Source organism: Sciurus carolinensis, chromosome 11 (genome assembly GCF_902686445.1).
Source record: "Sciurus carolinensis chromosome 11, mSciCar1.2, whole genome shotgun sequence".
Classification (NCBI taxonomy): Eukaryota; Metazoa; Chordata; class Mammalia; order Rodentia; family Sciuridae; genus Sciurus; species Sciurus carolinensis.
The window spans coordinates 65909747-65933180 of record NC_062223.1 but is presented as its reverse complement, the minus strand read 5'-3'; the positions used below and the strand labels follow the sequence as shown (position 1 = coordinate 65933180).

At 43.0% G+C, this 23434-nt stretch overlaps 1 protein-coding gene, 1 non-coding gene and 1 pseudogene across 2 annotated transcripts; 2 read left to right on the top strand and 1 right to left on the bottom strand.

Moving 5' to 3' along the window:
* Window positions 1-5574: 5574 nt before the first annotated feature.
* On the top strand, window positions 5575-5647 carry Trnav-uac (transfer RNA valine (anticodon UAC)). The gene has a single exon. It is a non-coding gene; the product is annotated as a tRNA-Val (tRNA).
* Window positions 5648-9744: 4097 nt separating this feature from the next.
* On the bottom strand, window positions 9745-12529 carry LOC124959497 (transcription initiation protein SPT3 homolog; annotated as a pseudogene).
* A 2147-nt stretch (window positions 12530-14676) lies between these two features.
* On the top strand, window positions 14677-16083 carry LOC124959856 (oxidation resistance protein 1-like). Its single transcript, XM_047518318.1, has one exon. It carries the CDS (start codon window positions 14754-14756, stop codon window positions 15402-15404), a length of 651 nt encoding a protein of 216 aa, XP_047374274.1. The 5' UTR covers window positions 14677-14753; the 3' UTR covers window positions 15405-16083.
* Window positions 16084-23434: the final 7351 nt, after the last annotated feature.

The window sequence follows — 23434 nt, the reverse complement described above, 5'->3', positions numbered from 1 at the left end:
AATAGGGTTGTTGAAGATGTAATTAGTTAAGATGAAGTCATTAGGATGGGCCCTAATCCAATATGACTACTATTTTAAAAGGAAATTTGGACTCCAAGATGCACATGTAGGGAGAGAACCCCATGAAGAAACATGGAGAGAAGATGACATCTACAAACCAAGGAGAAAGGCCTGGAGCAGATTCTTCCTTCACAGCCCTCAGCAGGAACCACCTCAGGATACCTGGATTTCAAACTTCTAGCCTCCAGAGCCATGAGACAATCAATTTCAGTTGTTTAACCACCCAATGTGTAGCACTTTGTTATAGCAGCCCCGACAAACTAATAATATACATCAAAAATTCTTACTGTAGTTGGGCATGGTGGCGTACTCCAATAATCCCAGGAACTCAGGAGGCTGAGGCAGGAGGATCACAAGTTTGAGACAAGCCTCAGCAACTTAGTGAGTCCCTAAGGACTTAGTAAGACCTCGTCTAAAAACAAACAAACATAAAAAAGTGCTGGGACAGGGCATGGCTGAGGCAGGAGGATCACGAGTTCAAAGCCAACATCAGCAATTTAGCGAGACCCTAAGCAACTCCATGAGACCTTGTCTCAAAATAAAATACAAAAAGAAAAAAAAAGGGCTGGGGATGTGGCTCAGTGGTTAAGAGCCTCTGGGTTCAATCCCTGGAAACCCCAGTCCCAATTTTTTACTGTAAATCCTATTTACTTTTTTTTTCAGTAATAATTTCAATAACTCAACAAGTTAAGTAATTTATTTCCCCTCATTCTCAGAATAAGGACTGAAAGGTTAAGAAACTTGCCCAAGGTATTAAGTTGTCAAGCCATTATTTGAAATCTGCTGCTCAGGTCTGAAATCCCTGTCCCTGTCCTATGAGTAATGCTGTCCTGTGTCCTGGACTCAAGTGAGCTCCCTGTATGGATGTGCTCAATGCACTGTCAACACAAATGAGCTTCTTACTCATACCACTCAGGACAGACAGCATGTGACAGCTCCCAGATGGCCACACAGGGGCTGACAGGCCAGGACCAGCTGTCAGGAAGAGTCAAGGAGGTGAGGCCAGTATTCATGGGCCAGGCAGGCTGGGTCACAGTTCTAGAGCAAGTGGCATTGGGCACCAAGAGTCCATGAAAATCCAGGTAGGCAGGAAACAGATGAGCAGTTATGCAGAATGGGGCCTAGAGAGGAATTGGATTAAAGAGAGAGTTACAAATGCAGGACCTGGAACCTACAGAGACCAGGGAAGCTGTGATCCAGGGTCAGAATGACCCAATACTGATCAGAAGGTGGGGTGGGGACAGGAGCCCCTCGGGAAGATGCTGTCCCAACAGCAGAACTAACTGGTCTCAGGGACTGATTCCCTTGTGTCTGACTTTGGTGGGGAAAAGGTAGAGAGGAAAAGAGGATTTAACAGCTTCTGAACAAAACATGCCCCCTTCATTTCTCTTCCAGTGTCAGGCCCTGACTTCCTGCCAGATAGCATACCAAGAGGCTCAGTCGAGGTGGCCCAGCACTTTCCCAGGATTTCCAACCACTATCAGCTGGCCACCATTGCTTCCCCAAGTCTGGACTCAGAGAGGGGCTCACAGGCTCACCACTTGGGGCCAAGGTACGCCTTCAGAAAGTTGGTGACAGGGTTCTTCCTTCCCCTCTGGGTTCTGCTCACCTTCTTTCCAACATGCCACAACTTTCTCAAGTGTGCATGCCAACTTTTGGTGGGGCATGCATAAGCATCTTAAATGTTTTCAGTCATGTAGTCTAATCTACATTATGAAAAAAAAATTCCTGGGAAAGGCAAATTTCCTGAAACTCATTTTAAGTTGAACCTATAGGAGGGAAAGCAAATATATTCCAAATAGGTTCCATCCAGATCTGACTAGCAAGGATTACATGGAATGCTGTGTTGAAAAGGATTCTGAGGAAGCCTTTGGGCCAGCAAGAAGGAAATATTCGTTGATGAATCAGGGACATTTAAAAAACATCCTGAGCACAGGTCCATACATTCACCATGCCTAGCCTGTGGCCTCCATAGTATTCTCAGCCACTCTCTGTCCACATGCTCTGACCTCCAGGCTTGTCAGTCCCATGGAACTAGGAGCTGAGGTGGATAACCTGAGCCTGGCCACTTTCCTTGGCATCGGAACTAGCGCATCACAGGCATCCGTATTTAGATGCTGATTCATCAGACTTCTGGAAGATCATCTCAATTCTTAGATCCTAGAAATGCACATCCTAAACTGGGGTTTCTTTCCAGCTCCCCACACAGGGAAATTTTATAAGTAACAATATAATTCTTCCAGTCTCCTGGGATAACCACTTAAAACAATGTCTCAAGAGCCACAGAGAAATTCCTACCCTTCAACCCAGTAATGGCATCTTTGTGATGTTATTCTAAGGAAATGCTTCAAAAGATGAGAACTATGTTCATTCATGAATTTAGCAAACTTTCTGAAGACATGTGGGCTGTGGGGAGTGAGCACTCTGCATAACGCTTATATTCCATCTCGTCAGCAACCCCCTTCTTCCCCCATCCTCCCTCTCTCCAGATGGCCTCAGAAGCTCCAAGCCCCTCCCCCTCCATCCTACAGTAATTCAGCTCCCCATGACCCCCTCCCAATGCTCTTCCTTCTAGCTCCTCTGATACTCGGCTGAACACAGAGTCCCCCATTCACCTCTCAGAAAGCAATGGAAGTGGTTATTCCTGCCATGTCTTCTTCCTTTCACATGTGCTATGGAGAATTCAACAGCTCCTAGGGAAAAGAGTGAATTAGATCTGTACACGCTGACATGAAAAAAAAAAATAGGGTATCTGAGATTTATTATCAAAAAAAAAAAAAAAAAAAAAAAAAAAGGCCAGGCTGCAGGGCAATATGTAAAGCTGCAACCTACATGTCCTGAAGCTCTGGCAGAACTTGCCCTGAAGTGTCAGCCTCAGCCGTTATCTACGTTATCTACAGGGGAGGGAGGAGAATGAGATTGGAGGTAGGTAGTGAAGGAGGACATTCGCTTTCTTTATATTTAACTGTGTCATTTGAATTTCTTACAATGAAAATTTATTAACTAAGCAATTAAAACAAGAAAAATGTAGGACCCCAGCCTGAAAGACAGGACAAAGAATGCCAAATCCCCACCTTCTTGAAGAAGTAAAGTCTAACCCTCCGCTGTATTGCTGGACAGCAGCTGCTTATTTATCACTGATCGCCTCAAGAGGCAGAGAAGGTGATGGTATTGGGGGACAGGGGTCCGCTGGAGGCGTTGCTGGCATAACTGGTTTAACACTCTCGGGTTAGATCCTCAAGCATTACTACCGGGTGACAATCCTTCTCCTCCCTCTGTGTGTGGTATAGCCTTTCCAGAGCTCCTGCTTGCTCCCCAATGGGCTTTTCCCCCTCAGACAGGAACCCTGCCAGACTCTGGGGTTCAATGGGACCACAGGCTCCTCATAACAAGGAGAGTGAAAGGACTCTGAAGTGCTGATGTCCTTTCTCAGGCTCAGCCAAACCACAATCAGTAAGCCTGAATGAAAACAGGGAAGTCCCAGCCTTTGTTCTACCCTGTCCACCCTCAATTCCTTCTCCTTTTGTCCACCACACCTCAGCTCACTGGACACAGACAGGACGAGTCAGCAGGCTGTGGTTTACCCACTTCAATGAATCAGAGGAAGCAAGAGTCTTGAACATCCTCTCACATCAGGTGAGAGTCTCCCTCCTGGGAGATGAAAAAGGCCTGGCAAGTTAGTACTGGTCATTGGTCAGAAGCCTCAGCTCCTGCCATGAGGCTTTCTCCACAGGGTTCCTTGAGTGTCCCCACAACATGGCAGCTGGCTTCCCTCCAAGTGGCAATCCCAGAGGGATCAAGCCATGTCTCAGACCATTCTCCAAAGTCATACATAACTTCTGTCCCAGTCTATTCACTAGAAGCAAGTAAGTCTGGCCCAGACTCAAAGGAAGGGGAATTAGGCTCTACTTTTTGAAGAGTGAAGTATCAAAATTTGTGTGGATATAATTCAAAAGCCGTTATTACCTATTGGGCCTTTAACTAAGTGCTGGAGATGTAGAAATACAACATCCCTGCTCTCAGGAAATGCTCATCTTAATAAAGGAGGCTGATATGTTACTTTGGATTACAAAAACACTGGGGATCACAGAGGAGAAAGATTTCCAGGGCAGTCAGAGGGGAGTGAGGGGTGATTATCAAAAAGGAGGGGCATTTGGTGTGGGCCTTGGGGTATGAGTAGGAGTGTGTTAGGTAAGCTGAACTGATGCTCAACACCCATCGCAACCTCTTCTGGTGTGCCTTCCTGTACCGCAGGTAATAAGATAAAGCATCTCCCAGATTCTTGGCAAGCAATGCTTTGGATAAGATCTAGGTTCTGCCTTCCAGTAGTATGCACTATAGCAAAACTTGGAGGACAGATCAGGGGAGGACCCAGCTCTGTGCCTACTCGTTTCTGCTGGCATGCTCTGCTGTGGGGGTGTTGGCATTTTCTTTAGTACAGGTGGCTGTGGTCTCTTGGTTCAGATGCTAGCTCACAGTGTCCAGAGAAAGAGTATATGTTCTTTTACTATGAGATCTTGGAGGTGTGGCATAGTTCCATGGGGTCAGCTATGCAAACTGACAGGTGATTTCCTAGAGTTGGTTTGAGAGACTCAGAGCACATGGACAGCTTCCCTCCATCTCTTACTCCAGGGTTGGCTCCTCCTGGACACCTCAACATCAACCCTTTCACAGCCTTAAGTGGGTAAGGAACTGCTCATCTGCAAGCATTTCACAGGTGATTTTACTTAGGAAAGTGCCAGAATTTTGGAATCTCAGTTGCAACTGAGAGTTAAAAGTTCCACTTTAACAACCAATGGCACCAAATTAGAAACCACAAAATGCCAACAGAAAAATAATCTGGCCCTCTTTGATCCCTCCCCCCACCCCATGCAATGTTGTCAGCCAAATGGAAGTGTCACTGGATTAATTTAAGAGAAATATGGGAACTTGAGAAAGTTGAACAATTCAGCAGTTGTCGGGAACCCAGCTTTGCTTTACTGATCTTTATCCGTGGTTCTGGGCCAAGATGTGCAGATTCTAGTGGAGCATGGAGACATGAACTCCTGATGGATTTTTTATTGCTCTTGTCTTCGGTCTTTAAAGCATCAACATCACATGTCAGCTGCCATGGCGCTCTCTTCCCTACACACACACTCTACCCTGGATGTCTTTGGAGCCCGACATCTCCACATTCACTTGATAAATATTTACAGTTTGAGAGACAGCAGATTGGAAAGCACGCAACAGCCATGGATCCCACCCACAGTGAGGCTTGCCTGGTGTCAGTTTGGCTTGTAAACCTCTCTGAGTACAGGGCAGGGCGTCCTAGGGAAGAAGCTATAAACACTCGCTGCTGGACTGAACCCCTACAGAGCAGAATGTTAAAACTAGAGACCCATTCCAGGTTTGCTGAATAGCCTATGGGTTTTAGATCACACTAACTGCAGCCTCAGGTGGAAGATTAGCATGTGGATAAACTGGATTTGACTCTTGAAAGCTGACTCTTGGGTATGTAATAAAGGAACTTGGTCTGGGGATATAGCTCAGTTGGTAGAGTGTTTGCCTTACAAGCACAAGGCCCTGGGTTCCATCCCCAGCACCACTAAATAAATAAATAAAGGAACAGTGTCTAGATACCCCCCAACAGATCTCCTCATGAAGCTTGTAAACACTTTCTAGGCCCTGACATTTTGTATATACAGCAGATGTCTGTGGAGGGCCTCTGCTCTTTGATACCCAAGTGAGGTGGCCTTGTACTTCTGAATTCCATGGGCTAAGGAATTCAATATGTTCCCCAAAATGTCTGTTGGCTTCCTGGGAGTGAGACAGTGACACCATGTGTCCAAAAGACAAAGGTACTTCTGGGCCTTGGCTGGTAGACTGACAGTAGGCCCCAGGGGGCCTGGTGTGTGTGTGTGTGTGTGAGCTTTGTATCATTGGGGTCAGGGTGCCCTGCATGTGTTCTCTTGTTCAGCAGCAGTAACTCAGCTTTAGCACCGGGTGAAATGCTTGAGTTGAGTAGCACTTAAAACCAGTTCACATCCCCACCCCTGCAAAGAACCAATAAAAGCAGCTCCTTTCTTTTATTCAGGGAGCCCTGACGTCTTCTTATTGGAACTATGTCTCCCTTCCTAAATGGAATCCCCAATAAAATCTTGCCTGCGTATTCCCTCACTTGATTCAGTTTCATTTACATCAGCTGCAGGTCAAAAGATCCCATCTGTCCGACATCAGGACGACCCGTGGTCTTCCTGGCCCTTCTACTTCCTAGAACTCCCGCTTCCTCTGTCCCCATATTACATTCTCCCCAACGTGAAATGTAGTCATCCTTTGGATTCAATGACAAAAATAAGAAAAGAAAAAAGAGTCAATCACACCAAGCATTTACACAGGCTTTATGAAAAATATGGGGGAGGGGTCCTGGAAAAGGGTTGTATGGTATAGCATGGACCTTCTGCCATTCACGAGTTCTTTTGCCCTCCCTACACTCTTTTTCTCTCTTTTCAGAGAGAAACTCAAAATTTTCCTAATGGTTTAGTGTGAGCTGACGACTGGGCCTTGGGTAGTGGGGAGGCTTTCAGAAGAGGGGCATTACCCTCTCTCCAAGCACTTATCAACGCATCCTTCACACACACACACACACACACACACACACACATACACTGATTTCTCTACGAGGAACCCAGTCATTAAAACCTCTCCATTCCACTTGGGTTTGTTAGTTGAAGAGGACAAACTCCACTCTGGCTACATTAGGCAAGAGAGGATTTACAACAGGGTATTAAGTGTCTTAAAGAACTACGAGGAGGGATTTAGAAAAGATTTTAGGTTGAGCTTTCAAAACCTCCACAAGGGAGCACTGGGCCACCAAGGGAGTGGTAGGGTCCCCTCTGACCAGGAAGTGGCCTGCTCCAGAACCAGCACTGCTCCTGACACAAGGCAACCAACAAAATAGATGCCACTCATTTTCCAACATCTGAGAGGCCAGTGACAGGAGTTCAAACTGTCTGTTCGTGCACATAGAGAAAACTCAGTCCCTTCACTGTAAGGCCAGAAGAAAGAGCAGGAGCAGAAGTATGGTCTATGCTGGCTTCTGCCCAGGTCCCCCACAGTGCATCTGAATCCCCTCTAGATTCCCTACGGCATGGGGATCTGGAAAATGTAGCATTTAGCTTTTCAGTCTTTGCAGTATTGAATAGTCCGCTAGAAGGCAGTTGAAATGAAGGTTGAATGCCAATCACTCGTGTGTATACAAAGCATACCATATCATTTTGAATAGGAGGAGAAAGGAAGGAAGTAGAGAGAAGAGAGTGGGTGCTTTATCAGGTACCTATTATATACTAGGTAATTTATACTCATTACTTATTTAATTCCTATAATGCAATCACAGTAGGTATTGCCACAATATTTAACGTATGGAAACTAAGGCTTATTATGGTGGCCAAGTTGTTTGCTCCAGGTCACATCAGAACAGGTGTATCCTAGGAAGTAGGGAGAATTCCCACCATACAGGCTAAGGACCAGTTCACCTACTAAACATTCCAAATGTTCCTGGTTTCCGCTTTGAGGTCGTCCCCACACAAACTCTTCCTATTTTTGACATCCTGATCATGTCAGGAACCACCCAGCTGGTTTCTGCCTGAGGCTGTAATCCAGGTGAGGCTCTGTGGGGCTGCCATGCCCACTGCCACTCCTGGAAGCACACAGGCTGCTTCTCAGATGACTTCCTCTTCTAGCAGACTCTCACTATTTTCTGCAATATCATCGACAATTCTGGAACATCAGTGTGCATTTCCTTTGTAAATCCAGGCCCAGCCTCAGCCTCTGGGGAGTTGTTCCGGCAGCCTCATCATTGTCCCCCATTCACTTGTCATGAGAACATTGACCTTCCCCATTCAAGGGGTGGCTTAAGATCTAAAGTTTCCAGTTCTACTACACACTTAACTAACCTCTGAGTTCCAACTTGGGGTCCCACACGCAGTTTCTCACCACTCTCAGAATCATCTTCCTCAGATTTATATGGGTCTCCCAAATGGCCTTTAAACCCAAAACCAAAAAGCTTCCTCTATATTCTTTCGTGCATAGGATAACCGAGGCCAGTCTCTTCCCAAGTCTACTCTGAGAATTTAATGGGCCCTGGCACATGTTTGGACCTCAATAAATCCCAGTTGCTCATCCCTACTCCCTCTCTGTGATAAGGTGCAATGGTTCCTGCTCAATGACCATATCACCCTGAACATGACCTATCTCCTCTGAAATGGTTCCTGATGATCTGGTCTCTAGGCAGATCACCTTGGTGTAATCTCTTCATGGGGGAGGGGGTGTAGACTGGACACAGCGAGTTGCTTCTAGAAGCAAATAGAATATGACAAAAATGATGGTGTATCACTATTGAGATTAGACTAGGACCATGACTTTCATCTTGCTTGCACTCTCTTTCTCCCTTTCTGGCTCCCTCTTTCTCCTCAGCTTGCTGACTTTGATGAAAGAAAGATGCCAAGTTGGAGAGGTGAGACCAGGTGGCAAGGAATAGAGGTCACAGAGGTGATGTATCGTGGCCCTGGGACTTGAACCATTCTGGCCAGGCTCGGAGCCTCAGTGCCCAGCTACTATGCTACACTGCCTCCCTGGCAGAAGTTGGCTCTCCAAGACCTACTTTGCTTCTCCTTTTGACCACAATCAGAATCCGGAGTAAGAGGTTCACTTTTCTCCCTATGCCCTCCACCACGACCATGAAAAGTTAAATAAACATACTAGGATAACTTACTTTGACCCTCTTCATTATCCTTTTCCTCAGATCAAATCACACATAGGAGGTAGCCATAGGCGTAGTAGACGCATTGTACTCTGAAAAGGGAACCATGCTTTAGAGCCAAAGAGCCCTGATTTAGAAGCTGAGCTTCACCCCTATGTGGCTGAGCAGGTGACACTCTTTCATTCCTCATCTATAAAATGGGGTAAGTAATGTGTACTCCTTAGGGTACTAAAAGGGGTTAAATGAGTATGAGTGTGTGTGTGTGTGTGTGTGTGTGTGTGTGTATGCCGGCACATCCCATGTCAGCCAAGATTTCCTGCTCTTTGAAATTCAAAACCATTGGCTTGCATCTCATCTCAGCCTCTGCAAGAAATAAGATCCATTTAGAGATTTATTCCTGCATAGATTTGAATTGTGTCACTTTCCTTATAAGGCAAAGAGGCTACCATTGGTGTTGATTTTAAGTACCATTTTCTGCTTCTCTGTAAAACTCCAAGAACTGTGCCAGGTGCATTGTGGTCACATCGAAGACCAAGAGGCCAGAGGAAGAGGGAAAGGAATAGCTCTCCTTATTAAAGCAGAGGCTGGTCCATCTCGGACCTCTCGTAAGAGTTCTGGGAAGAGTTGATCCACTTTGAGGTCTTCAGATGTAAGAAACAGAAACCCCGACCTGCATGCCTTAGCAATTGTGACAATTTATTGGTCTGATCAAATCTAAAGTCCAGAGGCAATAAAGGCATCTGGCACAGGCTAATCAGAGGCTTCCAATGTTTAGGGACTACCTGCACCTCCCCATTAACTTTTTATTTTTTTATTTTTATGGAGAAGTAAACTTTTATTTTGTTCAAGAGGAATCACCTCAGTGTCACACCGCCTATCCAGCCATTGTGGGCACAGTCACATCAGCAGGCTAGAAAAGCCATCCCACTTCTGCGCTAGGCAGTCTGTCAAAGAAAAAGAAATTGTGATTGGGGGAAGGGGCCAATCTGGTGGCCACAGCGTGCAACGGCCCCTCTGATGTGGCAGGGCTGGATGGCATGGCTGTGAGCCTCACACCCCAGGCCACAGCGCTCTTTCCTCTTTTCCTTTGCTTGGTTTTAGTGGAGACCTGTGCAGCGCTCCCGCTCCCTAGGGGTCCTGATGTGGTTCTCCCTGAGTGCCGGGATCCAGATGATGGAGCTGTTGGCGTAGGAGGTGGCGTGTTCTCAGGGGAGTCTGGGCAGGACTTCGTGCAAGACCCCTCAGTATAGTTGTGATACTGAATGAAAGCTGCAGAAATGGCATGGCGGAAGGGGTCCCCTGCCTCAGTTACCATGACCTGTCTCACAGGAAGATCCAGATCCACTAACTGTGCCACTGTTCCGTAGGATAAATATGCTAAAATTTCCAGAGCAACAACATTGGGTTTTATCTCCATGTTATCGCAGTCCAACAAGTCTCAAAATTCAGAAGCTTTTTTTGAGAAGCCTAATTGTTGACTTTCACAGAAATCCTACATATTGAGCTGCATCCATACTTCGAGACTGTCTTTCTGACCTCTCCATTCTTTCTTGTTTAACTTCATCAATTTCATCATCTTCAAACATTGCCGAAAGTTCTCTTGTCTGGTCAATAGAGTTGAGAAAGTCCTGAGCAATGTTTTGTCTTTTGTTTGTATTACTGCTGCCACTTAGTTTGTCTTCTAGAAGATCATCTTCATCTATGCCTTTGACAATCTTTGATTTGTAGTCTCAGATAAACATATTTTAGCAGTCTTCTAAAGCTTTTACTTATCTTTGTGCATCAAAAGGAGGTTCTTCAGGAGAGATTACTCTTGCTCCCCACAGTTGAGAAACTTCAGCAGCTTGCTGGAAGAGATGAATTAATTGAGTGTGTACCACATCTTCTACCCAAACTGCTGTTTCATAAAGAGGCCTCCTAGCATTACCTAAAGAAAACATCATACTCTGCAATTCTGCTGCAAAGCTTCTAGCATTCCCTGTATTTCTTGCACTACTTGAAGTGGCAGCAGACATTGGGCTAGCTGCAGTAATATTCATCTCTGCTTTAAGGACACTTGTAGGCACGTTGCACGTCCCACGTGGAGAATGTAGGTGTAGAGAGGGTGTGATTTCTGTTGCAGAGGGCTGGGACATGATTGGAAAGGGGCAGAGAGAGGGACAGAGAATGTAGAAAGGGAAAAGGTGACTCAGCTGGGTGGCAGGGTGGGTGGGGGTCCCCATTAGCTTTTTAAACTGGTCTTTTCTTGGGGTTGCAGGATGGCGGCCACATGCTTCCTAATTCACATCTAAGGATCACTGTGAGGTAGGTCCACTCCTAAAACAATCACAGTGGCCCAGGGATGCCAAGAGGATCAGGATTACATCTATTGATTTAGGCCAGTAGGAACTTACCCCTGAAGCTAACAAGACCTTAATCACACTGCTGCTCTATGCAATGATATGGGGGAAACCTGAAATGACTACTGGAGGGACAATAATAATATCCACCCCAAAGACCTTTCATCATCTGAGTTTGGTCCACACACCTATAATCCCAGTTACTCAGGAGACTAAGGCAGAAGGATCACAAGTTTTGAGGCCAGCCTGAGCAACTCGGCAAGATCCTGTTTCAAAATAAAAAGGGTTAGGGTTGTAGCTCAGTGGTATAGCATCCCTGGGTTCTATCCCCAGTGCAGCACAAAAATAATAAATAAATAAATATAAAGAAAATAAATACTCTGTCAGTCTTGGTATATGATATTGTGTGTGTCAGTGTGTTTGTGTGACGTGTCAGTGGGTGAGGTGTACACTTCTGCATATGAGTGTATGTTGGGGTGTCATGTGTCTGTGAGATGTGTACATACGTGTACATAGTGCATGTTACTTTATGTGAAGTATGTATGTATTAGTTGAAAAGATCATACACCTGAACTAAGTGTTGCCTCAAAGTGGGACCTTTCACTCTGCTCTCTGCTGCTACCACCTTGATGGCACCAGGGGCTCTGTGCTCTCTCTGGCCAGGTGCCAGTGCAAAATCCCCTTTCCCAGAGGCACAGACCATAGTTTGGAAATTAAAACAAAAACAACAACAACAACAACAAAAAAACCACTTTTACTAACAAAAAAACAAACAAACAACAACAACAAAAAACAACAACAACGAAAAAGGAGAACAGGTAGTAAATCAATTTAGAGAGCATAAGACATATACAAAGGCATTTCAGACAATATAGGGGGCCCGGGTAATAAATACCTATTTTCCCCAAGGTGCAGTCTGCCTGAGAACCTTCTCACTCCCTGCCTAGCTTGACCCGTGCCACCTTATAGTTCCTGCTTTGCAAAACAGTCTCTAGGAGGTTTGTCCCCTGCAGCCAATCTCAAAAATCCCATTTGCACTACCCATTCCACCCCGAACCTTCTTGGGCCCCGCCTGTGCCACCTCTTCCCACCTCCTGGGAGGGACTCCTCATTTGGCACTTTCCAGCAAGGGTGCACAGGAAGAAGCTTCCCAGGACTAGGCGGTGGAAATCGAGGAAGACCAGCTCAAGTGTTCTCTTGGCCTACGACTAGACAGGTCATCTTCTCCCATCCCGGCGACCCGCCCCGCTAACGCAGCCTCTGTCGCCCTCTGCTGGGCCCCGCCTGCACCGCGAGGCTGAAAGCGATGCCCAGTCCTGCGACCTGGCCCAGCGTCTTACCTTGCCCCTTTGGTCCCGCAGCTGGAACGCAGCTCGCAGATATTTTCACCCATGCGTCGCTACTCACTGTGCTGCAACCCCTGAATAATCACCGGCTGGTTCTGAGTCTCATGTTCTCAACTGCGTTTTTTGTTTTGTTTTGTTTTGTTTTAAGGGGAGAAAAGGGTTAAAATTATCTTACAGAGGCTTGGTGGGATGAAAAGGGTTTATTCATTCATGAGTCATATGTTTATTGTCTGCCTACTGTTTGCTAGATACTGTGTTGGAACTAAGGATACAAGGAATAAAAAAGAAACAATCCTCGCCCTGATGGAACTTTTTGCCTTGTATAAACAAATATATAGTGATGAGTCATGATGAAGGCAATAAATAAGATGCTAGGGTGGACTGTAACAGGGGTAGGGGGGATGCTGCTCAGATGGGAAGGGGCAACTTGAGGATGAATGTGAGTTACACCCAAGAGACAAGTGGTTTGGGGCTGGTCTTTGGAGCAGAGAGGCTAGAAGACCCTGGTGAAGAACCAAAGAAGGTAACAGACTTGGAGTCAGGACAGCTGAAGCAGGGAACAGACATCGCTCAGAGTGGACAGGGCCTTGCATTAGGTGGAAAGGAGTTTGGCCTCTGCTCTAAGAGCACTGGAAACCAGGAAGGTTGGGAGTGCATTTGGAGATGGTACCCTCCTGTCTTCCCACCATGTCTCTGGCTGCTCTCCAGTCTCCTGTCTGACTCCTCCTCTACCCACCTATAAATGTAGGTATTCCTCCAGGACTCTCTTCCTCCTGCATCATCTCACCATTGCTCTGATTCTAAATAACATTCATATGTGGCTTGGTGTCTCCACCTGGACCTCTCTGGCTCCAGAGCCACATATGGAATAACTGTTGTTTGCCCTCTGCTTGTGCATCTCTCAGACAACCTTAGCACCTCAACTCTGCACCCTTCATATAAACTCGGCCACATTCCCTTCACTTCCAGACCTGTTTCTCCTCTGCGTCTTCCCTATCTCAGCAAATAATACCATTTCCTGAGACCTGAGAATATAAATGAACCCAAATATGATATTTTTAAAAGTTCCTCAACCCTCCCCAATCCATTGCCATTTTCCCATTTTAAAATGTCTACATGAATAAGATGAGTGAATATAAGTGGTCCAGAAAAGGGGGACCCCTGGGAATCAGCCATGATTCCTTCATTTTCCTTACCTTACACCCAACTATCCATCAACAAGTCTTGTTGATTCTGCCTCCAGAATGTGTCTAGGCAGTGTCCATTTCTCCCCTTTCCACTGCCCACACCCGAGCTGAGCAGCAGCACCATGACTGATCTGAAACACTGCCACTACCTCTGACGTGGCCTCTTCATGCAACTTTCTCTCTCCTCTTACCCCTCCTCCATGAAATGGCCGGAATGACGTTGTTATATTCTGGGAGAACAGAGCAGGTCACTTCCCTACTTCAAATGTGTTAACTGCTAATCTCCTTACCAGGGTCTGTGAGATCCTACAAAATCTGGCCCATCCAACCCCATCTCCCACTTTCTCTCTCTTGTTGTCACTTGTCAGTTCCTAGTACTTTCAAACACACCAAGCTGTTTTGTGCCTCCCAGCCTTTGTAGATGCTGCTCCCACCTCTACAGACCTGGTTATTTCTTGTTCTATAAAGACCAACCTAAATGTCCCCTAGTCAGCAAGACCTTCTCTGTCCAGTCCATCCTAAATCTACTTTTATACCAAACCAGACTTGGAAACTTCAATAAGGCAGTTTGAAAAATCAAAAATAGACTCAAATGCACAGGGAATTGTGTATACTGTACAAGTGAGGTCTCAAATCACTTGGAAAAAGAGATTAGTAAATATAAGGAGCTGGCACAGCTGATTAGCACCTATCGAGAGGATGTCTACGCTGAGTTCTTATCTCACTCCTTAAGCACATAGTAATTCCAGATGAATCAAACATTCAGAAGTAAAAAAATAAATCTTAAAATATGGATTAGCCTCTTACTAATGTAAGAAAGGTGACAGCTTTTCTGAAATGAATATAAAATCTGAAGCCTTAAGGGTAATTGTTAATACATTTGTCTAAATAGGAATCTAAGTTGGGTAAAGAAAAAAAAGGAGGAAAAAAAGTTTTCTAAATCAAAGACTAAGCTCAAAAACAGAAAACACAGTTTTGTCACTGTAGTAAGGCTCTGGTGCTGGAAATTTATCTTTGAGGAAGAATGCTTTTGAAAACAGTTCTTACGTGATTTGATGTAACTTAAATTTGCTCTGGGAAGGAAATGTCTCGTCTCTGGTATGGAAAAAAGGTGAGAAGACATCAACCAGTTAATCACAAATACACTCTGATTACTACAAGGGAAGACATAAATTCAAAGCAGGTCACTCCAGTGAAAGCAGACCTGGAGTCTGAATCTTTTCGACTAAATCTAAGTGATCCCAGTGAACTCTTACTGCCAGATCAAATTGAAAAGCTTACAAAGCATCTTCCACCCAGAACAATTGGCTATCCATGGACTCTAGTTTATGGTACTGGAAAGCATGGCACAAGCTTGAAGACTCTTTATCGAACAATGACAGGTTTAGATACCCCAGTACTGATGGTGATTAAGGACAGCGACGGACAGGTTTTTGGTGCATTAGCATCTGAGCCATTTAAAGTGAGTGATGACTTTTATGGTACTGGAGAAACCTTTGTATTTACATTCTGTCCAGAGTTTGAGGTCTTCAAGTGGACAGGAGATAATATGTTTTTTATCAAAGGAGACATGGATTCACTAGCTTTTGGTGGTGGAGGAGGAGAATTTGCCCTTTGGCTTGATGGAGATCTCTACCATGGAAGAAGACATTCTTGTAAAACATTTGGGAATCATACACTTTCTAAGAAGGAAGATTTCTTTATCCAAGACATTGAAACCTGGACTTTTGAATAAATACAATGCTATCTGTCTTAGCAGGATAATGGCCCAAACCTGACATGGACAAGCATTGTTTGGAATGTTCAAGAAGCAATACAATGTCACATGTCACTCATGCTTTAAAATTAGTCTGTATCACCATTTATTATAGCTATGAGTTTAGAGTTGATTTTTCATATCATGTTCCTGTCCCAAAGTTCCTTAGGTTTAGACAGTGACCTGGGTCCATGTTGTATAATAGCCTGAGTTTGTCAGAACTTGCCAGCATTTTGATCATAGTAACTACTTTATTTTCAGGTCATGTTATCTCAGTCTTCTAATAGGATGGTGCTCTTTTGTTAAATCTTTTTTTTTTTTTTTAACTATTGTTTCTTTTACTAGAGCAGGCAAATTGGGACATCGAGGAAATGAAATCCAGATACTATTATATCTGTGAGTTTAGAAAAAGTGACATTTAGACCCGCTTTTCTTATTTTTATGAAGGAGAAACCACAAACCAATATAATACATACTTCACAGACCACTGAGTTTTAGTTTTGATTCACACTATAATCTCTTTATTAATTTTTCAAGTATTCTCAGTTTCATTTTAAGGAAATGAAATTTGAGGAGAATTCTGATTGTCATAGACCACAGTGCACATGATCTGCAGGTTTGGGCACATACTTTCATCTTTGAATTATCAGATACAGAGCTATACATTGACAAAGGAGAATGAGAACTTAATGATTCTATTGGATTTACTATATTAAGCAAGAAATTATACTCTTTACATATTTGTAGCTTAATAGGGCATTATCATAAATACAAAAACAATTGCATATTTCTTCAACATATTGTGTCAGTTATACTGTTTTATAGTTCTTTTGTTTTAGTCTTGTTGCATACCAACTCCAAAAACATGGTTTTTTTCTGTTCAAAAGGAAAAACAATCTTGTAGTTTTTATTTTTTGTGACATGTTATTAATTACCATTAGCATTTGCTCTTATAAAAGGGCAATGATTATAGTAGACAATATTGTAACTCAGTAGACTTGGTGAATATGCAAACTTACTGTCAAGTGACCTTAAAAAAAAAAAGATAGAAAAATAGAATATACTAGTAGTTCTTATCCTCTTTTGTAGGAAACCAGTAATAAGCCATTGTGGCAATAATTCATCAGGTAAATCTCAGAGCTTCATGTTATGCAAAAAAAAAAAAAAAAAATCCTGCTGTTATACATGTGACAGTGACTTTGTGCTGAAATTTCAGCTATTCCAGATAAACATTGTATATCTTGTAAATTAATGTTTAAAGGTAGTTTTGTTCATATAGAAAGTGTTGATTGCCAGATTGCTTATAGCACTTTAAATTATTCTAAAAATGAATTATAAGCCAAATATGTTGGCTTAAGTAGTTTTAGTTGTATAACAATTGTATTTAGTTCTTTAAAAGTTTAGATTATTATCTGAAGAAAGTATAATGCTAATCTAAAGAAAATCTGCTGTTCTATCATAATATGCTATTGCAGAATATAAATAGAAACACAGGGCATCATTTCCTTGTCTGTGTAAAGCTCTATCATTATAAGTTAGTAACAGTATATAGATTAAATGTTTACAAAGTAGGGAATTGTAAATAAATATATCAGTTTTTTTCCCCTTTTGGTCTTCCACAGCAGTATTATTGTCTTTGTGGAGTTGACTACTCATAAAATAAATCCTGTAATGGATTTCAAGTACAAGTTCATAGTGGTGTATACCAAATAAAATTAAATATATAAATAAAAAAAAAACAGAAAACACATTTGAAGATATTTGTCAAAGAGTTCTGTTCCTTCTTAAACAAAACTGAGTCCTTCAATATATCTCTGTGTTAAACAACGAGTTTCTTTTAAGCCTTCCTTCTTTAGCTTGAGCAAGATTTTAAGCTTTCACTTGAAGATACAGAGGGTGGTTGCAAAAGGAAGAAATTTCCCTGCTGTTTCACAAACATGGACATGGTGGGGTGGGATGAGGATAGTCGGTGGGTGGCCCTGCCCTAGCCTCAGGTGCAGAGCACTGTCCCTCTGCCACTTTGCAGCCTCAATCTACCCTTAACATTTTCACAGTCCTTGCAGCAAAACTTAGATCTCCCCAATTGGTCCCCATGTCTAAAGGCCTCCTGCCTGTGCCAGTGCCCTGGCCATCCTGCCACCAGTTGCTAATTGCCTGCACCCTTTCCTGCATTCCAAGGGCTGGCCTATTGTTTGCCCAGCAACTGCAAATTAGCTATAGATGATCAAAGCAAACAACTTTGTTCTCTGCTGGATGAACCACACCTTCTTCAGTGAGATCTGAATTCCTTCCAAGTCTGTGCTTCTTTGGGGACATTCTCTCAGCTCACAGGTACCAAAATGAGTTTCCTTGCCTCTTATAATTAACTCTTTTATGATAGTTAATAGTCCCTTATATTAAACTTCCTCTGTTTGACTTACTGTGTGGTTTCTATCTTCTGATGAGATCCCGTGATACTGTCATTTAATAATAAATATCTATTTGACCTTTTAGGAGCTCTGTTCCTGGCACAGAGCTCCTAAAAGTTTTGTAATTTCCTAAGCGTTAATCGCATTATTTACTCTAACAGGTGGCCTTTAACCACAGTTCTGACCTATTACTCCTAATCCCTTAGAACCCCCTGGGTGATAGCAACATCTTTTGTTCTAATGAGGTGACTTTTGGTGGGCTCCTGCATGGGGCTGGTCACCAGAAAGATCCAGGCATGGTTAGGAGCTTGGACCTTTCAATTCCATCCCCATCCTCTGGGAAGGGGAGAGGAGCTGGAGCTCGAGATGACGGTTGATCGTGCCTGCATGACGAAGCCTCCATGAAAGTCCTAAACTGTAGAGGGTCCAGAGAGTTTTGAGATTTCTGAATGCTTGGAGCTTCTGGAAGGGCACGGAGGCCCTAAGCCCCGTCCCCTACACCTATGCATCTCTTCATCTGTATCTTTTGCTCTCTCCTTTATCATATTCTTTATTAATATAATAATCCAATGAGCATTAAGTGTTTCTCTGAGTTCTGTGAGCTACTCTAACATATCAATGGAACTGGAGAAGGGGGTCATGTGAACCCCCAGCCAGCTGGTTGAAAGTACAGGCCACAACCTGGGTCTTGGGATTAGCATCTGAAATGGTGATAGGGGGACGGTCTGTGTTACTGAGTCCTTAATCTGAGATCTGATGTCATCCCCAAGTAGATAGTGTCATTATTGATTATATTATAGAATGTCCAACTGGAGGTCCACTACAGAATCGATTGATGTGGAGGAAACAGCCCACATACATTTTGGTGACCAGAAGTGTCTTTGTTGAGTGGTGAGTGTGAAATAAGGAGGAAAAAACATAGTTTGTTTTATCTTTTACATGTCTATACTACTTCACCAGTGTTTTCTATCTTAGCATCTATTTATTTCATCACAGTGATCCTAATTTGGAATTATTTTATTCATTTGCTAGTGGCTCTTGTGTCTCCTGCTAAACAATACACTCCACAATGACAAGAACCATATGTCTCTTCAGCATCTTGTCACCCAGTACACTAGGTGCTCAATACAGCCATGTTGACTGAGTGAGGAGCACTGAGGTGCAGGATTCAGAGCAGGAATTTGGAGGCCTACTGCATGGGATAACTGTGACCCTGGGCAGGATACTAAGCTATGCTTCCACTCTCTCACCTGCAAAATGGGAGTTAGAACAGTGCCTGCCTCTTAGGACTCTCTCAAAGATAAAATTAGTTGCTATACATAAGGCATTTAGAAAAGCTCCTGACAGGGGCTGGAGCTGTGGCTCAGTGGTACAGCACTCGCCTGGCTGGTGTGAGGGCCTGGATTCAGTCCTCAGCACCATAATAAATAAACAAAATAAAATATCCATTGACTGGGCTGGGGAGATAGCTTAGTTGGTAGAGTGCTTGCCTTGCAAGCAAAAGGCCCTGGGTTCAATCCCCAGCACCACAATAAAAAACAAACAAACAAACAACAACAACAACAACAACAAAACATTGACTAAAAAATATATATATATATATAAAGAAAAAGAAAAGCTCCTGACACATATGAGGGCTATAGAAATAATACTGCATGAAGAATATTTGAGGGGAAGATGATGTGGAGACTGGTGGAATGATTGCCATCTTCAGCTCTCTGAAGGAAGAACAGAAATGCAAAACTAGAAAGGAAGGCTCAGCTTGTTATGAAGAATTCAAAATAGCTTGAGCTGCCCTAGGGTGACCAAATATTCCCAGTTTGTCTGAGACTATCCTGGTTTTAAAAGTGAAACTGCATGGTCAAGGCAAATGGTCCCATCTGTGACAAACAGTTGGTTGGTCACTCTAGTTGTCCTCTAACAAGACTTCCTTCAATGAAATTTTAAGTGCCTATCTCTGATGAGTGTGGGGACAGAAGCCAAAGAGGCATATTTTGGGGATGTTAGAGAAGGTATTCCAGCATGCAAAAGGAACTGGGACTAGATGAATTTTAATTCAGATTTTCAAAAAGCGCATTTTAGCCAGGTGTGGTGGGGCACGCTTATAATTCCAGTCGCTTGGGAAACTGAGATAGGAGGATCACGTCAAAGTCCTCCTCAGCAACTTAGTGAGGCCCTAAGCAACTCAATGAGACCCTGTCTCTAAATAAAATACAAAAAAGGGCTGGGGGTGTGGCTCAGTGGTTAAGTGCCCCTGGGTTCAATCCCTGGTACAAAAAAAATAAATAAATAATGGAAATAGCTTGGGTCTAGAACAGAAAATAAGTTAAAATTTCGGCCCTGCAACTTACTAGCTATGTAATCTTGGATGATTTGATTAACTTCCTGCACTTCAATTCCTCAATCTATAAAGGAGTAATAATCGTTCCCAGCTTGTAGGATTGTTGGATGGATTAAACAGAATGTATACAAAGTGATTTGCCCATGGCTGGCACAGCTTAAATGTCCATTAAGTGTTCAAGATATTGTAACTTTTCCTTCTAAGATCTGACTGTAGGTTTCTTTAGCCACAGGTTCTCCAAGCAGGTTCTTAAAGTGTGGTGGTCCCTGGAACTGCAAGATCATCCGGGAACTCAGTAGAAATGCAAATTATCCACTTTACTTCATGCCTACCAAATCAGACACTGGGGCCCAGACATCTGAGTTTTAACTTCTTCTCCAGGTGATGCCTCTTACCCTAAAGTTTGAGAAGGTTTGCTCTAAGGGACAATCCTGTCTCTGAAACAGAAAAGGAAAATAATCTCTCCAAAACTTGAAAAGCTCTTTCTTTGTCTGATCATGAAATAAAGTTATTTTAAAATGCTATTAACACTGGAAAACAATTTTCTCAAACAAAAGGAATGAAAATAAAAAGTGTTGAAATTTTGATCCCAAGGTTTCACTTAAAAACAAACAAACAAAAATTTAACGGCCTTTGTAAGCAGGTCTCTTGTGTGGGAGCAGCCTGTTCTCCAGGGTACATATGTCAGTGTGACCCGGCCTTGACACCTCCTCAGTCAAAACACACTGATAAGTTGGCTAAGTTTAGGTACACTGTTTAAACCATTAATTTGACCAAACTATAAACACAGTCAAGTTGATTTTTCACACTAATTGAAGAGTAAGCAGATAGGATAGTTGGGAAAGAATTTCTTAAATTGTTATACTTCCTTAGGCATAAAATCACTCCAGAGGTAAGTAAAAAAAAATTATCACTAGAGAGCATTAACTTTTTCTCTGCCCAGGCAAATCCCAGGATGCAGTGTTATGTTTATAACATACATAAATAGAAACAAAGAATCAGGAAAAAATATTTTTAAATAGGTCTAAAATACTTTTATAAACATTGATCTTTTAATATATAAAATCTAAGATAATTCAGTCAAAAGAACCCAGCTTTCTCTAAATTTAAAATACTTATCGCAACTTATAGAAATGAATTTGAAGAGCAATTTTCTCTTTTCGAAGTCCTGAAAATATCTTCCAAATATTTATTTAAACACTTAAGTAGAAAGTTTCATTTATACGATGTAATAACATGCAAATTCCATGAGTACATTTGTTTTGGAAATAAAAGTCCTTTCTTATGCTTTCAATTGTGGTTTTTATAAAGCAATTAAAAATCTATATGCTGAACACTGTCTAGGCTGCCTAGGGTCCTTACACTGGGAAAAGGGAGTATTCAGAAAGTACCTCTTCTAGAAGGTCAGGATCAGAGGGAAGGAAAGATTGCAGACACACACACACACACACACACACACACAGTGTTTTAAAGAGAAAGGGGTAAATATGCTGTGATAAATACTAATCTTCCAAACTAAATATAGTTTGGAATGCCAAACTGGTTTTGGAGACAATAAGAAATTCTTATCGGTTCTTATCTTTGGCGAAGAGAAGAGTGAGGAAGAAAAGAATTTGAGTCTGTGTCCCACTTGAAGTGAGAAAACACAAGAGACATGATAGATGGTGACAGCTTCCAAAGCAGAGACAGATAAGCACTGACCTAAGACACACAACACTTCATTTTATTTATGTATTTAGGTTCCAGGGATTGAACCCAGAGGTGCTTACCCATTGAGCCACATCCCAAGCCCTTTTTATTTATTTATTTTTTTATTTGAGATGGGGTCTCACTAAATTGCTTACAGCCTCACTAAGTTGCTGAGGCTGGCCTGGAACTTGGAATCCTCCTGCCTCAGCCTCCTGAGTTGCTGGGACTAGGGTAATGAACCACCCCACCTCCTTCACCCCACCCTCTCCCCAACCTCGCTTCATCTTATTTTAAACCAATCCCAGAAGACAAACATAACTACTCTTCTCTCACCCTAGTCACACAGCACCATCCATCGATGGAGCTATGTTCATTTCATAGGGTAGTTCTAAAGATTTGATGAGTTTGGGCATGTAAAATCCTGACACAAATATTCAATACCTGTGAGTTACTATTTTGGTGGGGGAGGAATTGGGGACTGAACTCAGGGGCACTTGACCGCTGAGCCACACCCCAAGTCCTATTTTGTATTTTATCTAGAGACAGGAGCTCACTGAATTCCTTAGGGCCTTGCTTTTGCTGAGGCTGGCTTTGAATCCTCCTGCCTCAGCCTCCCGAGCTGCTGGGATTACAGGCATGCACCACTGTGCCTAGCTAGTTACTATTATTTAATTACTACCAGGGGGATGTAAGGATCAACCAAAGAAGTTAAGCTACTAGCCTAGGCATGCCAAGAATATCGAACATTTAGGGATAATTTCTATGCTAATCTCTTGTCTCGGAGACTCCCAGACAGGCAGGTAATGTCCAACACGGAACCTACCTGAGATACAGACCTACACACCATCTTTAATACCCTGGAGAAAGACTACCATCTGTGTTGGTGTGAGAAATAGAAGTCCGGTGGTTCATTTTCAGAACTTGCCTTAATTGGATCTAATTGTAGCCATTTCAATTTTAGCACTTCCCTTTGCCCACCCCAATTTTAAAATTAGCCAATCCTGTAGATTATAGCCCCAAACTCCCCCAGGGTGAAGGACAGAGCTGCATCAGGTTACAGGTGTAAGCACAAGGCTCAGCAGGCGCTAGCTAGCCAGGTTCCGGTTGCTCAGCCTTCTGGAAAGGGTAAAAGTTTGCCTTGCCCACCCACTTTTGAGATTTTTTTTTTCTTTTCTTTCTTTTTTTCTTTATGGCACCACAGTATTTCTAACAGTGGGATTGTTTTTAGGTCCTCTTTCACTTAGGGTGTAGTCTTTTAAGGGTTCCAGCATGGGCCCAAAGTCTCTAATTCTGTCACCACGTGGGCATAAAAACACAAGTCACTAGAATATGGACAACATTCCACTGCTGCCCACCACTATCTTGTTAGCCTTAGTAAATGCCTCACTGCCTATTAATCAAATTATTAGATGATTCAGCTATGAATTTGAGGATGTCTCAGAGGCAGTGCAAACAACACATCTGAAACTCAACTAATGATCTGTCACCTCCCAAATGTGCTCCTACACTCTTTCCTATCATAGGAAATGACACATTATTTAATTAATTGTTTATGCCAGAAATTGAAGTTT